This window comes from Apodemus sylvaticus, chromosome X (assembly GCF_947179515.1).
Source record: "Apodemus sylvaticus chromosome X, mApoSyl1.1, whole genome shotgun sequence".
Taxonomy (NCBI): domain Eukaryota; kingdom Metazoa; phylum Chordata; class Mammalia; order Rodentia; family Muridae; genus Apodemus; species Apodemus sylvaticus.
Window position 1 is genome coordinate 22,874,991 of NC_067495.1, and position 16,347 is coordinate 22,891,337.

Sequence of the window (16,347 nt, forward strand, 5' to 3'; positions counted from 1 at the left end):
CACAATAGAATATCACAAATATCTGTACCTACTAAGATTCAAGCCTTAAAATATAAATTTTAATATCCCCCAAAGCTCATTTTTCAGGAAACCATTTTTCATGTGGTGGTGGCAGAAAATAGTTTGTCATCTTGTTTCCTGTGGCTTCAATCCTTTGAACTCACTTTAAAGTGAGGCCAAGCCATTGGGAGCACCTTATCCTCTTTTCTTTATAGCAGATTTTATCTTACCTTCTCGATTTTCCTTCCACTTTCTTATCTTTTTCCAATTTAGTAATTCAGAACACTTACCACAAGAAATAAAAGTACCAGAGGAAAAGGAATATATTTAGGTTAGCTGGTGATACATTTTCTTACTAGTAGGGAAACTAAGTCACAAGTTCCTTGGTAATATCAAATGAAAGCAAACACCAAAACCCTTGAATGATGGTACCATCCACTCTTGTGGCTTTAGCATCCAACCATTCACAGTGTTTCATGCATATTAATGTTTCCTTGCCTGATAACAACTGGGTTTTTTTTTTTATTTTGAATTCCAAAGGACATACTGAAATGCTCTTGATATTTCTTTGCAACAACCACTATTTCAAGTTTCCTGCACTGTGCAAACCTGAACCCATCTTCACAGAAAGCACATTGTTCTCAAAGGCAGCTGGCATTTCCTCTGCTCCTTCCACCTGCTTTCACCTTAGCTTTCTCATCTTTTCAGTAAGACCATAATTTCAGTATACCATGTTTCTTCACTTCAAAGGAAGTTAAGCATACAGGGAGGGAGCCCCTGGATATTCACAACCCCAACATTGTCCCATTCCTCTTTATCATCATTGAGTAGTACCAAACCTGGTCCATCACTAACTGTATCCTCAGAGAAGGCTGAATCTCTACTCCTCTGGGCAAAACACATCTATTATTTTGCACTAGACGTGAGGGGAGCTTTAGTGGCTCTATAGGGTTCTCTCCCAAGCAATGCCTACTCATCTGTTTTTACCAGTCCTCCTATCATGTTTTTCTGCTTATCATAGCATGCACCTCTAAAAGGCCCACATGTAGCAACAAATGAGCCATCAACTTACTCATAGTAACATCAGTATTAATAATCCTATTACTAATCTACATAGTGGTTGTTGCTCATTTCATGATAACTTTTGCTTTAGAGTAGTAACAGATAGAAATAATTTAAATTATCCCAATGTAGTTAACTAGTTCGTTCTCTGGTCCCTTCTTCCCACAAAACTGTGATGGTCCATGCTTCAGCTATCAGGATCAGTAAGAGCAAGATTTGGCTCATGGATTTTTGAAAATAGTGTTTCTCCACTCTGACACTGTAGACATTAGATGACAGACAAGGGCACTAGTGATTTAAGATGCTGTGGGCCTTTGGGGTGAGGTCTAAAGAGAGAAGTCTTTATAAGAAAGCTTCCTACCAGTTGGGGCAGTAATTCAGGCAGAAATGAGAGGCAGGGTGGAGGTTGAGTTTTCTTGTTGGCCCGGAGTTGTTGCTGCTATGAATAAGCAGTGATTAGTCAGTTAAAGAAAGTTAGATGATTTATAAACATCTTTTTCTTTCTGAGATGATGTTCTCACTATGTAGCCTAGCTTGCTTGGTGCTCACTATATAAACTAGACCAGGCTGGTCTTGAACTCACAGAAATTCACATACCTCTGCCTCCTGTATGCAGGGATAAAATGGTTGTTCTCCTCAAACAGAGCTCTGAATATCTCTTATCAAGGATCTTTCACAATGGTCAGGAATCTAGGAAAATAGTTATAGAAAGTTATTTAGATTCTGGAAGGATAATTGCTTAGGAAACGCCCATCATTTAACAAAGCTGGAGGAACTTTTCAAAGTACCATGGCTTTGGCTAGCAGACACATAAAACCAGACACTACTTTGTTATAAGACCTTTTCTGTACAAATCTGTAGTGGAGCCTGAATGTGTTTGAAATAGCTCCAAACAGATAGAAATCTCTTCATAAAACAAAGTTTCACTATCAGTCTCTCCCCATCAATCTCTATCAAATAATGTTTAAAATCAAACAGATGTTTTAGAATATCTCCTTAGATGAGTTGTATTGTTAGTTGATCTTTAAATTATTCGAATATAAATTCCCAAAGAACAAAGCCTTTGCTCAGCAATTGTGTATTCTCAGCAGTTTCTACAATTCCTGGTATGTTACATGTTCTCTACGACTGCTATCGAACTAGTGACAGTGGCGTTACAAGCCATACCAATGTTTTGTTCTCTAGTTGCAATCCAGTGAGAGACCTCCTCTGATCTTCCAAAACTTTAGAATTTCAGCACTAAGAAGGTGCGAGTCTTCTAATCAATTAGCCAGTGAGAACTGCAGGAGATAACCAGAAATGTTTATGAGGAGCTGTGTGAGAAAAGGCAGAATGTTAAGAATGCTATCGAACTAGTGATAGTGCCCTTAGACACAAGCCATACCGATGTTTTGTTCTCTGGCTGCAATCCCCTGAGAGACCTCCTCTGATCTTCAAAAACTCTAGAATTTCAGCACCAAGAATGGTGCCCGTCTTCTAATCAATTATATCAGCCAGTGAGAACTATGGGAGATAACCAGAAATGTTTATGAGGAGCTGTGTAAGAGAAAGCAGAATGTTAAGAATGCTATCGAACTAGTGATAGTGCCCTTAGACACAAGCCATACTGATGTTTTGTTCTCTGGTTCCAATCCAGTGAGAGACCTCCTCTGATCTTCCAAAACTTTAGAATTTCAACACCAAGAATGGTGCGAGTCTTCTAATCAATTATATCAGCCAGTGAGAACTGTGGGAGATAACCAGAAATGTTTATGAGGAGCTGTGTGTGAGAAGGCAGAATGTTAAGAATGCTATCGAACTAGTGATAGTGCCCTTAGACACAAGCCATACCGATGTTTTGTTCTCTGGCTGCAATCCCATTAGAGACCTCTTCTGATCTTCCAAAACTTTAGAATTTCAACACCAAGAATGGTGCGAGTCTTCTAATCAATTATATCAGCCAGTGAGAACTGTGGGAGATAACCAGAAATGTTTATGAGGAGCTGTGTGTGAGAAGGCAGAATGTTAAGAATGCTATCGAACTAGTGATAGTGCCCTTAGACACAAGCCATACCGATGTTTTGTTCTCTGGCTGCAATCCCGTTAGAGACCTCCTCTGATCTTCCAAAACTTTAGAATTTCAGCACCAAGAATGGTGCCCGTCTTCTAATCAATTATATCAGCCAGTGAGAACTGTGGGAGATAACCAGAAATGTTTATGAGGAGCTGTGTAAGAGAAAGCAGAATGTAAGAGGAGAAATAATTATGAGATAGAATGGATAATTGTGACACAACAAAGAATTCTGAGGAGGGACATAGCATTTAAAAGGAGCCTAGGGGCCAGGGAAAAGAATAACATATTTTAAAAAATGGGGACAATGTGTTGAATGAGAGAAGAAAGAATTGTAGAACACACAGGAAAAAATTTAAAAATGTATAACACAAATTTTAAAATGTTATAACACAAATATATAATACATATTATCCAATACTACGCTGTTACCTGTGAAATCATATGCACACAAACATCGAAACAGATTTGACAGACTAGATTTATGTATTTGTGCATATATACATATATGCACAGTGGTTCCCAACATAAATCTAGATTTATGTATTTGTGCATATATACATATGTGCACAGTAGTTCCCAACATAAATCTAGATTTATGTATTTGTGCATATATACATATGTGCACAGTAGTTCCCAACATAAATCTAGTCTGTCAAATCTGTTTCGATATTTGTGTGTATGTGATTTCACAGGTAACAGCGTAGTATTGGATAATATGTATTATATATTTGTGTTATAACATTTTAAAATTTGTGTTATACATTTTTAAATTTTTTTCCTGTGTGTTCTACAATTCTTTCTTTTACCCACAGATGAGTGCAGCAAACACTGATTATCAAAGAAGCCTCTCTGTACAGCAATTGCAGACCATCAGAGAACACCACAACTGGAAAGAATGCAAAGAACAAAGGACAATGGTGAGTTTAGCCTGTTAGGATTCTAAGTTCCGCTGCACCGTTACATAGCAACAGCCAGGTAGGCCTGGCCCACTATAATAATGGCTGCTTGCCCCCTTCTCTCTCTTTTGCCTCTTGCCCTTTTGCTCCCCCCACCCACTCTCCATTCCCTTCGCCCCTCTCATGTGCCCATGGGTGTACCAGCTACAGTGGGCTGGGTCCTCCCACATCAACCATTAATCAAGAAAATGCCCCCACAGGCTTGCCCCCCACTGGCCCCACAGACCAGTCTGATGAAGGCCATGGCTCTTGTGTCAAGTTAACAAAGATCTAACCAGCACAATAACCATCTCCTATCTGTTGATTTACACTACACAAGTAACATAAAAACTTACTTTATATAATATGAAATATAATACTTATATGAAAGCTGTAAATTCCATGATTACATGGAGTACATGCACAACAGTTGCCAGTGGCCTTGAAAGGACTAGGCACAGGAAGTTCAAGTGTGTGTATTGATTTATAAGGCACTTCAGTCCACAAAAAAGCACAAATATTACTTTTCATTAAAAAAAAATACAAATTGACCTTTCAAGAACCTAAGGAGAAGGCTGTGAAAACCACAGCAACTTAACAACTCCTCGAAAGTGATCCTTTCTGTTACCTCAAGCCCAAACCCGGATTTCTCACCCGAACAGGGACAGCGACCCCCCTCTGTAGAGCCCCCTCTGTACCCCGATTTGTCACCCTGAACAGGGAAAGAGATCCCCTCTGTTACCTCAAGCACAAACCCAGGTTTCTCACCCCGAAGATGGAAAGCGACCCCCTCTGTTACCTCAAGCACCCACCCTGGTTTCTCACCCCCGAACAGGGAAAGCGACCCCCCCTCTGTACCCCGATTCCTCACACCGAACAGGGACAGCGACTCCCCTCTGTATCCCGATTTCTCACCCTGAACAGGGAAAGAGACCCCCTCGGTTACCTCAAGCACCAACCCTGGTTTCTCACCCCAAGAGGGAAAGCGACCCCCTCTGTTACGTCAAGCAAATACCCGGATGGATTTCTCACCCTGACCAGGGAAAGCGACCCCCTCTGTTACGTCAAGCAAATACCCGGATGGATTTCTCACCCTGACCAGGGAAAGCGACCCCCTCTGTTACGTCAAGCAAATACCCGGATGGATTTCTCACCCCGACCAGGGAAAGCGACCCCCTCCGTTATGTCAAGCACATACCCGGATTTCTCACCCTAAACAGGGAAAGAGATGCCCCTCTGTACCCCGATTTCTCACCCCGAACAGGGAAAAAGAGCCCCTCTGTTACCTCAAGCACAAACCCAGGTTTCTCACCCCGAAGATGGAAAGCGACCCCCTCTGTTACCTCAAGCACCCACCCTGGTTTCTCACCCCGACCAGGGAAAGCGACCCCCCCTCTGTACCCCGATTCCTCACACCGAACAGGGACAGCGACTCCCCTCTGTACCCCGATTTCTCACCCTGAACAGGGAAAGAGACCCCGTTACCTCAAGCACCAACCCTGGTTTCTCACCCCGAAGAGGGAAAGCGACCCCCTCTGTTACGTCAAGCAAATACCCGGATTTCTCACCCCGACCAGGGAAAGCGACCCCCTCTGTTACGTCAAGCAAATACCCGGATTTCTCACCCCGACCAGGGAAAGCGACCCCCTCTGTTACGTCAAGCAAATACCCGGATTTCTCACCCCGACCAGGGAAAGAGATGCCCCTCTGTACCCCGATTTCTCACCCCGAACAGGGAAAAAGAGCCCCTCTGTTACCTCAAGCACAAACCCCGATTTCTCAACCCCAACAGGGAAAGCGATCCCCTGTTACCTCAAGCACAAACCCGGATTTCTCACCCCGAACAGGGACAGCAACGCCCCTCTGTACCCCGATTTCTCACCCCGAACAGGGAAAGAGACCCCCTCTGTTACCTTAAGCACAAACCCCGATTTCTCACCCCCAACAGAGAAAGCGACGCCCTGTTACATCAAGCACACCCCGCTTTCTCACCCCGAACAGGGAAAGGGATCCCCCTCTGTTACCTCAAGCACAAACCACGATTTCCCACCCCGAACAGCTCACCCAGCCCGCTGAGTCAAAAACACCGCCCAGCCCGTAGGGGCGGAGACGGACAGAAGGCCCAACCGGCTATAAGCCTCGGAGAGGAAGGGGTGGGACCGATCCGCCCTAACCGACGACGGTTCCGTTCCTCAGCTCGAGGCTTGCCTCGCCGCTACCGGAAGTCCCGCCTCCGGAAGAGGAAGTAACGGAGCACGAGAAAGCCGGCTGTGACCGGGCGTTCGCTGTGACCCCTCGTGAGGAAAAACAGCAGGTGCGGTCGGCTGCAGCCGAGTGCGTTCGGCTTGGCGGTTCGACGCAGTCGCAGTCGCGGCCGCGCGGGCTGTCGGAGAGGAGACTCGGCGACAGAACGTCCAGGGTAGACTGGAGCCCGTGCACTGTGGAGCCCGCGGACCGGTGCAGGCGGGACGCGCGTGTAGACAGGTAGGCAAGACTGGTGGCTTTCTGCCCTTCGCCGCTTTTTGCCTCCCATTTTGGGGACACCCCTTTTTAGGAGTCTTCCTATTTTCCCTGAGGCCCTGGTCCCCCAGGGGGAAGGACTTCGAGGCTAGTTCAGCATGTTTCCCCTCAGGGCTCGTGCCACCACCCCTTACACCCCACTATCAAGACTACACCCGGCTTTGCGATGTAGTTTCATCTTACATGTTTCCAGTCTCTCTGAGACGTGTCCCCAAGTGGTGGCATAGGCTTCACAGTATTTTCCCAAGGGAGGCACTATTTTAAAACTGCCCCCAAACAAGTGCCCTACCTCATACTTTCCCATGGGATGGGAAAGAAGAACGAGGGCCAGCCAGGTTCAGAATAACAAGGGGATATCAACTTAAAGTTTAGCCTCCGTGTTTTAATTTGATTCCTTGCTTTGGTAGTTGGGGATTTTAGATTGGGAGTGAACCCTGTGATTCCAGCCATGGGCTCCTCAGCATCTTCTCCTGCGACTGCAGCAAACACCTCAAATGCTTCAGTTCATCAGCCAGCTTCACCACCTTCAGGATGCCCGATGCATGAAGGGCAAAGGAAAGGTAATTTACAACTTAGCAGTTCTACCTTGAATCAGCTTCGACTCTCCAAAATATACCTGTGCCCACACTAACGACACTCAGCCATGCATGAGAAGAGCCATCATTCAAAATATATTTTAGGTTTTCACAACTGACAGAAAACAGTACTGCTGACATGTAGTGAGGTTGTATTTAAAGACAGTACTAAACAGACATCTTACTGCCTCCGAGGTGGAGTCTTTGGTTCATAAATAGTAAAAATGCCAGAGTAGACTAAATCTCAGTCCAGCTGTTTCAATAAACTACTCCCATATCTGTTATGGTCTTCATCTAGGTCAAAATAAGCCTTCACCAAGTGAATTTATAGACCATTATGTCAGTGCTAGGTTGGAAACAAAAGGTCTTTAGTGCATGTCTGCTTTAGATAGTTCAGACTGGCAGAGTTGTATGCTTACTGCATGTGCATGTTTGCTGTATGCTCATGATTCCAGTGTTAGGATTCCTCTTTCTCTCCTTTAGTTAGCTTTCTCCCAAGAAGTCAGTGCTTACCTTGTGACAAGCATTGCTGGGTTTTGTTTCTTCACTGAAAGAGAAGTAGCAGTGCACATAATAGACAAAAATCTTTTGCCTAGGAGAGTTTACATTATCACTTCTATAAACCAGTGTGGGAGATTTTCTGACTGTTTGATAGTCAAGGAAACAGACTAAGGCTTAGGGCAATTTATGTACTTCAAGTCATGTAGCTAAGTAAGTGGCAAAGATGGTGAAAATTCTCTGACCTTGGACAAGGACAGATTCCCATGGTCTCCTAGTATTTCTCCTAGAAGTTGAGACAAATCAGACAAAGCATGTGTGTCTTTGCTCTTAGCTTCTGTCCTCAAGTAACTTTCTGCATGATTTATATTTTATCTGTTTTAGAGAGTTGTCACCCTGGTTTATTTGCATTAGTAAGAATGTGAGTATTTATAGGAGACTAAAGGGCTTCCTGGTTATATGATGTGGAAACTGTAACATTGCTTTACCTCAAATAGCCATCTGGGATGAATGCTCTGGGAAGATTGGGGTTTTTAATGATACAGAGGGAGATAAAGCAGCTGTCTTCTCAGTCCTGAAGTGAACAGCTGCATGCAGTTTTGGGAAATACAGCCTGGTGGAAGATGCCAAGAAATAAATAGAAATTTGTCTTCTATATAATAGTATTCATGATATTCTTTATTTCCTCTTGGTTCCTGGAACAAGGAAGGATTTCATGACAGAAGTGGCTTTTTATTCTGGGACATAGATCTTTAAGTAGTTTCCCATTCACCTGATGCTTAGACAAGCTTCTCAGTCCCCACACCTGTCTGGATTAGTACCCTAGGAGCTTGGGCATTATTTGGGATTGACTGAAGGATGAGACTATCATGGAACATTTTCTCTAAAACTTGCCTTTTCTTAGTGCACTTTATCTGCTGACTAGGACTAGCACCTCAGATGAATGGTAAATTTTTTGTGACTTACTTGAGACTTGGAAAAAAACATGAGCAGAGTAGGATTTATATTTTTCTTTGAGTATATATAAAATCTGCTTTTCTGCTTCTGTATCCAGTATTTGAATGAATATATTAACAGTAGATGTGTAGAATGTGGCTGCTGTTTCCTTGGGGCTGGACTTGTATGGAACTAATGGCTGGAAGTCAGAGAGACCTTGTAAGGTATGACCAGCTCTCACTTCAGGGTTTTTTTTTTTTTTCTTTCTCTCTTTTTTCTTTTTCTCTTAAAGGGAAAGTACGTTCATAGCATCTTATCTTTAGGATTTTAGGAAGTTAACTACCTTAGTTCCTGCCATTTTTAAGTAAAAGAAATTTAATTTTCCAATTGTTCTGGTCAGAACTTTAGCTCTTTAAGGTCCCAACTAAGAGGACTCCCCTCCACTGTATCTTAGTCTGGTATGATATGGTATTTCACAGTAACAGTGTTTTAATACTTGATTATTTTAGGCTGTCCAGTGACTGCAGCAACATCTGACCCGACCAGTGAGAGCAAAGCACACTCTGTGCCTGCTCACCAAGACCGGGCCTATGATTATGTGGAATGCCCTGTTACTGGTGCCGCAGCTAAGGATAAGGAGAACCTCGATCCTTCAAACCTGGTAAATCCACCCTCATCTCTTCCCAGGGCATTTTATGTACCCATGCATTCTCTACCCTGGCAAACTGTGTCTCCTCAGACTATAAGCTAGAATAAATCTTCCCTAAATTCCTTCTTGCTTGTTATTTTATTGGAACAACAACAACAAAAAAGTAGTATGACCTAAATATCAGAGGTGTGAAACTCTGATGTCATTGATTTAATGAGAACTTGTGCTTCTTGCATGGAGAATTGCTTTCTAGGGTATATTGTTTATTTTATAGTTTGGACCATAGTGCTAACATTCAGACACAATCTACTGATGTTCTGTAGATGCCACCACCTAATCAGACACCATCTCCAGATCAGCCATTTACTTTGTCTACCTCAAGAGAGGAGTCATCAATTCCAAGAGCCGACTCTGAGAAAAAGTGGGTTTATCCTTCTGAACAGATGTTCTGGAATGCCATGTTACGGAAAGGGTGAGTGACCATTATTTAGAAGATAATTTGCTTGCCAGACCTGTCTCAGAATTAAATGTTAAAGAGCTTTTGCTTAGCTTCCAAAATATAAAGTATTTTTTAGTGATTTGAACAGTTTACAACAGAATATTTATCAGAATATAAGTTCAAGATCAGTTTTTAAGAGCGGGATTTTCTAGAAAAATAGAACTAACAGGGCATGGGGTTGAGGGCTGATCAGGAAGACATTTGTTGTAAGAAAGTGGTTCCCATTATCATTTAAGCCAGCAGCAAATCCCAAGAGCTGCAACCAGCAAGTGGCCAGTGATTTGAGTAGCCAGTCTGAGACCCCTGAGAACCAGGGACTTCAGTAGAGTCCTGGCCTAAAAATTGAAAATCTTGAATTCCAGAATGACCTGATGTTTAAGTTCAGGTTGAAAATTAGGCGAAGCTTAATGGAAGCAATGTTTGCCTTCAGCAAACATGTAGGAATTCTGTTTGCTTATGGAAAGGACAGCAGCCCTTTTGTTAATACTTAAATCTGAAACTGATTGGATGAGTTTTACCTGTATCTCACAGCATTTGTATTTTTAGAAATAGGAAAATGAAACACATAAAATGGACTAGGAAAAATTGGCAAATCATTTATCAGTACTACTAAATGAATACTACCATCTTAAAAATAGATGGCTGTATAAGGATGGCTTTTGGGGATTCCATGAAATGAGATTAATATGAACCTTCAATTTTTAATTTTAGTGTATGCAAGCTTTTATAAAAATGTATATTTTATGTATGCATGGAATAACTTTGACTTTAGTCAATATTTTGTCAAATTTTACTATATGTTCTTAGGTGGAGGTGGAAGGATGATGATATTAGTCAGAAAGATATGTACAATATCATTAGAATTCACAATCAGAATAATGAGCAAGCTTGGAAGGAGATTTTGAAATGGGAAGCCCTTCACGCTCAGTAAGTATGTTTAAACTCTTTTTTTTTTTTTTGGATTAGTCAAGCAATGAGTTTTATTATGGAATATTCATATATGAGTTTTATCGTGGAAGAGTCATATATGAGTTTTACCATGAAATAGTCATTCATGAGTTTTATTATGGAATAATCATACATGCCATTGCTTTGTTGTCATTCCTCATCTTTACTTCATATTAGCCTTCCTACAGTGTTACCATGTAAATAATATTTTGTTACTCTTGTGTAGTTGTATAGGAGAGATCACACTTTCTTACTGAGCTCATAATGCAGATTGCAGAAAATATTGAACAAAGATTGTTAGATCATGGTCAGAAATGGCTGCTGCCTAGCTATGGGCTAGAGTTTTCTGGAGGCTTGGTCATATACCTATATGGCAAGGGGTCTTATCACAGTGGGTGTGTTCCAGAAACTGAGTTGTCAAAAGTACCAGGCAGAATCTAAATCTCCTTTTCTGACCTAGTTAGGTGACTCAAGTTTTCCAAGCCTGGTGAGATTTCAAGGGGGCACGGAGAACTCATCTCTCATTGGAAGAAGTGTGGTAGGTCAATCACTGAAGGCAGAAGTAAAACAAATATTTTGTGATCCATGGGAGGTAGGAAAGAACTTTGTGTACCTTTAGCAGTATTTGGAATCCCTGGAAGGATTGACCTTAAAGATTTGTCTTTCCATGGGTCCCTTTTCTCAAAGAGATAGGTCAATTAAAAGAGCAATATTTCTTCACATCACCTGGCAGGTTTGTTGCAACTCTACATGCTAGGCTCACTTACAGGATATCTGTCCCAGGTTTGGTGTTTATGGAAAGATGTGATACTGCTGGTTTTAGATTTCCAGAAGTGGATGAATGAGTAATATTTTTTATAAAGAACTAGGTCCTATCACAATTTGGTTTACATTTCAAATTCCTTCCAGTGCATGAGTAATAAGTTTCTTGGAGAAAAACCATTTACTGATTTATTTTTAAGGTGATGATTTTGGTTTTGGTATTTGCATTGAGCATTTCAATATTAGCACTACTTGAGTGTCACTAGCTGGATTGTAGATGTAGGATGTCCTTTTCCTTTCTGTAAACCCTGACCTAGAGGAAAGACCTGGCTGGCTAACTTGGAGCTACAAGTATCTATCATAACCTAGGTAAAAATGTACTTTAATTAAGGCCACCCACTCTTTACTCTAGTGATTTTAAAAGCAAAGTAATAAGAGCAACAGGCATTTTCAACTTGGCAGTTTCAACACCACTGGTCATTTTGCAGATTTCTGGCAAAATTAGCTAGGTCCTAAAGGACTTCACTAATATCTCCATAAGAAAAGTTACGTAGGTTGAGTTTATTGCTTTGTCTGTGACCCTCTTGAGAAGAGATACTAGAAAGTTCATAGTCAGACTCTGTTGTACTCTGGATATGGAATCTTTTCTCTCTTACATGGTAGGAATATAGCTTGGCTTATGCATGGAAGCAGCTGGCAAGATAGTAACTCCTGTCTTAATGGACCGGTCTTCCAATCCCATAAGGGCAATTGGTTTGTGTCTTTCAGGGGTAGCCTCCTTGTACCCCAATGCCAATAGAAGACAGTTCCCTAAGGGACTTCAGCTAAGGACTCTAATTAGGATCCTACCAGTATTCAGGTTACTTAAAACAGCAAATTCAGCACAACTTATAGTTAGTTCCTTGGAGTCAGCCCCCATTATTTTTTTCCAGTTAAATCTGTTTATTGTTTCTAATGAAGCAATGAAGTCCTCCCACAGTATTCTTGGATTGTTCCAGGACATCCAAGGGTAACAAAAGCCAGGGATACTTGAAGTGCCTTATATTATAATTTCATTGCATTTGCATATAGTATGTATATATTTTCCTACATATTTTTGGACAGTCACTTATAATGACTAAAAGCAATATGTCTTATGAATAATTGATATACTGTTTTATTTAAGGAACAATGAAAAGGAATAAAAATGAGATATGCTCAGTGCAAGTACAGTTTTATGGTTGTTACCACTTTGTTTTTGAGACAGTGTTGTGTAGCCCAGGCTGACCTCTGTATAACCTAAAGATAACCTTGAACTTGTGATCCTGCTTACCTTTACCTTCCACGTACTAAAACTGTATATGTACATCACGGTACTTGATTTATGTGGTACTAAGCATGGAACCCAGAGCTTTATGCATGGTGGGCAAATCCTGTACCAACTGAGCTATATTCCCCAGTTCTCAGCTACAGTGTTTGTTCAAGGACTTTCAGTGTACAGTTGGTTGAATCTGTGTAAATGGAGCTCATAGACTCAAGAGGGCTGTCTATATGACAGCTTCTGTTGTTTCTCTGCAGAAACACTAAGTGCTTTATGCAAAAGAGAAAGAAGATACACAGCATATAACACTTTTTCTCTGAGAGTATGCCTGTGCCCTTGTCCTAGATGAGCAGGTCTTGCTTCCTGAATCTGGCAGGAAAGCCAAGCAGATGCCTACAGAGAGACATACATAATCTCAAAGGAAAGAAAAAGGTTTCTATCAAATAAGGACAGTTTATTTGAACATTGTTAGAAGTTATTCTCTGTAAATGTGATAGTATAACAAATAAATATAGAAAGAAAGACATTACTGAAAAACAAAAACATCATCTTATCAAATGAAAGAAAATGTTTTTAATAGACTATTCTTATTTGGGCATTTTCAGTGAGTGTCCTTGTGGCCCATCATTGGTCCGATTTGGAGGTAAAGCAAGAGAGTATTCACCAAGGGCAAGAATTCGTTCCTGGATGGGGTAAGTGTCAGTGAAGAACTGCTGTTGACATTCCTCAAGCCATGGTCAGCATTCTTACCACCAAAAACAGTGTAAGAAAAGCAATTCCATCTTCCATACCTCCACTATCCAGACTGTTTTTTTTTTCATCTCCTTGTGTTTACTCATAAATAGGCAGAATTATAAGGATTGGGTTGTTAGCCTCGTACTTCACTCTCCAAGGATTAAATTGTCCTCTTTTTGGTGTCTTTAGAACTGTCCTTTTACTCCTCTTGTGGTCTTTATCCCTTCCTTGTTTTATAGTAGAATAGGAATGTTTAGTACATTTGATTTTTTCCAGCTTCCTACCTAGCCTGGCCTGGGTCTCCTTACCATGAACCTATTCCTATATAGATAGATGATCTGACATGGACTTATCATAGTTCTTAATCACGATACTCTCTAAACACCATGGACTGATTGACTAAGTCTCATCTCCTCTGCTAGATATTTGCATATGAGTATGTGCTGTTTTTCACTCTATGTTAACACCAAGGCAGACAAAATACAGACTTACATTTTAACACTCTTTTCATTACAGGTATGAATTGCCCTTTGATCGCCATGACTGGATCATTAATCGTTGTGGCACAGAAGTTAGGTATGTGATTGATTACTATGACGGAGGTGAGGTCAACAAGGACTACCAGTTCACTATCCTGGATGTGCGTCCTGCTTTTGATTCATTCTCAGCAGTATGGGACAGAATGAAGGTTGCTTGGTGGCGCTGGACTTCGTAACCACTGTTTTGTTTGTTACACTTCCCCCCCCCCCAGAAAGTTGTTATACTATTTCCCCCAAACTAAATGCACTCATAATGTCACTGAGGGTACTTTTCAAGTAAATGATCATATTTGATCGTGGACTTAAGCAAGGATGCCATGCTCTGTTAAATTTTGAGTCACATTTTTTATTGCAGATTATAGGTCAGTTTTTTTTTCCCTGTTTGATATAAGTGGAAAGCAGTTCCTTAGTTTTCCCATTAACTACAGTATTTTATGTTATTTTCTGTAGACATCTTAACAACCTCTGAAAAAGCATAAAAAGTTGTTTTTATCCTTACTGTTTCCTCAGGAGTATTTGAGATATAAAACCTGAAAGTGTGTGATGCTTTTACCTACCAAATAATTTAATTATATTCATTATAAGCAAGCACTTATTCTTGTTTTAAAAGTAACTACTATTTCTAAAATCCCTGTGTTCTAAGTAGCAATCCTGAAAAAATACGCAAGTATATACCAAATGTAATTTGCAAGACTAACATGTTTAAATACAATTTCAGATTTGACCCTGAGAAATTTCAGCTTGATATATAAAAATTTCAAAATACTTTATTTAAAATTCTGTCCCAGTGTGTAACTATTAATGAAAAGCTGATCACAACATACCTGGAAGTTGACAAATTATCCTACATTATCTCATCCAATTCCATCTTCCCACTAGGAGCTTGCCACCAGTAGTATAATGTCAACCTTGAGAGCCTGGCTCCAATCACAGTACCAGCAGTATTTTTTGACAAATAAGATTATATTTGGCTAAGTGTTAGAATTCATAGGAAGTGCATTTTTTCTCAGATGTGAAATGTTTGCACCAATTCACCATCATTTTGATGTTTATTTTAAGCAAGTGCTAAATTTGCTGTTGAAAACTGGTTGTTTTGCTGGGCAGTAGTAGCACAAGCCTTTAATCCCAGCACTCCATAGATCTCTGAGTTTGAGGCTAGGCTGGTCTACAGAGTGAGTTCTACGACAGCCAGAAAAATCCTCTCTCTCTAAAAACCAAAAGGAAAAAAAGAAAACTGATTGTTATTTTAATTTTAGCAACATGTTAGAAATAACTTTTTTCTTTAAATGTTGATAATATGAAAATTTTTTAATTCATCCTAAATACTGTAGTATTAAGTTAGTAGACAGAATTGGTGTTTTTGAGTTCTTTGAAGTAGATTTCTTTGTTGTATGATGCTTGAAAAATCCAACATGTGAAAATATTTGTATTTTTTAAATAAAGCTAACAGTTAAAATGTTCTGAAACTTCTTAGAGTGATTTTGTAGTTACTTAATTTTTGAGACACTGTCTTCACTAAATACAGCAGTGGTCTCATCTGTTAATCACATAATTTTAAAGTGCATAAGAATGTAATTACTGTTGGTTCTTCTCAGGTCACAACTGGATTAGGATTGGAAACTAAATTAAACTGTATGGAAGAATTCACTGTTACAGTGACAGAGTATTGTGAAAGTCAAGTGTCATGTAAACTCAGTTATAAGATGAACAGTTTTATACACCGTTTCACCACTTCTAGAAAAGATACCTGCTGAGTACTCAGAGTTGCTTTGTGGCTAGATTATACTTAACTCTGTCTAGGGAGTAATACTAAACTGCTCTGATGAATTTTATATAACCTGAAATTCATTTTGGATTGTCGTCCACATTTTAAACTTAGTCTTTTATCTGTGGAAGTGACATCATTCAGAATCAGAGTATTATCAGAAAAGGTATGTGCAAATTGGGTTACATATTATCACTTAGTATTTCTATGAATTCATTAGCTGTGGTTTGTGAGATGTTGATGTTCACTGCATCACACCCAGGACAGAAGATGGCAAATGATCATCCCCTACCTACAGAAACACTATCTTTCCAAGCTCAGTCATTAAACGAAATCATAGTACTATAGAATTCCTACTTGAAAAACTCTCTAAAGTAATGATGGGGGTAGGGATACATATAAGTACATTTCAATTTATTTAGCTACTGTGATGATTAATCAAGTTGACAGAATTCAAAATGACATGGGAAATGGAACTCAGGGTGTGCCTGTGGGGGACTATCTTGATTACATTAATTGAGGTGGGAATATTCAGCCCACTGGGCTGTCCCATTGGTATCCTGTACTACAT

The 16,347-nt window shown here is 40.3% G+C and overlaps 2 protein-coding genes across 8 annotated transcripts in view; one reads left to right on the forward strand and one right to left on the reverse strand.

Moving 5' to 3' along the window:
* LOC127675099 (periphilin-1-like) overlaps nucleotides 1–6,291 on the reverse strand; it is a 35,661-nt gene extending 29,370 nt beyond the window's left edge. The window contains exons 1-7 of one of the 6 annotated variants that reach the window (XM_052171058.1): nucleotides 6,115–6,291; nucleotides 3,116–3,234; nucleotides 2,893–3,011; nucleotides 2,670–2,788; nucleotides 2,447–2,565; nucleotides 2,230–2,342; nucleotides 1,660–1,752 (exon numbers count right to left, since the gene is read on the reverse strand). The gene's annotated coding sequence lies outside the window, so the exon portion shown is untranslated. Of the gene's footprint in view, nucleotides 1–1,659; nucleotides 1,753–2,229; nucleotides 2,343–2,446; nucleotides 2,566–2,669; nucleotides 2,789–2,892; nucleotides 3,012–3,115; nucleotides 3,235–6,074 lie in introns of all 6 variants that reach the window. The other 5 variants (XM_052171064.1, XM_052171060.1, XM_052171059.1 and 2 more) reach the window with 5 other exon arrangements.
* A 17-nt stretch (nucleotides 6,292–6,308) lies between these two features.
* On the forward strand, nucleotides 6,309–15,471 carry LOC127675100 (holocytochrome c-type synthase). 2 transcript variants are annotated; one of them, XM_052171065.1, is made up of 7 exons: nucleotides 6,309–6,534; nucleotides 6,978–7,130; nucleotides 9,089–9,240; nucleotides 9,552–9,700; nucleotides 10,535–10,654; nucleotides 13,343–13,429; nucleotides 13,989–15,471. In XM_052171065.1, exons 2-7 carry the CDS (start codon nucleotides 7,019–7,021, stop codon nucleotides 14,185–14,187), a joined length of 819 nt encoding a protein of 272 aa, XP_052027025.1. In that variant the 5' UTR covers nucleotides 6,309–6,534; nucleotides 6,978–7,018; the 3' UTR covers nucleotides 14,188–15,471. The 2 variants fall into 2 exon arrangements, with proteins under 2 accessions (XP_052027025.1, XP_052027026.1); XM_052171066.1 differs by lacking the exons at nucleotides 6,309–6,534; nucleotides 6,978–7,130; nucleotides 9,552–9,700 and having other exon boundaries at nucleotides 9,170–9,240.
* Nucleotides 15,472–16,347: the final 876 nt, after the last annotated feature.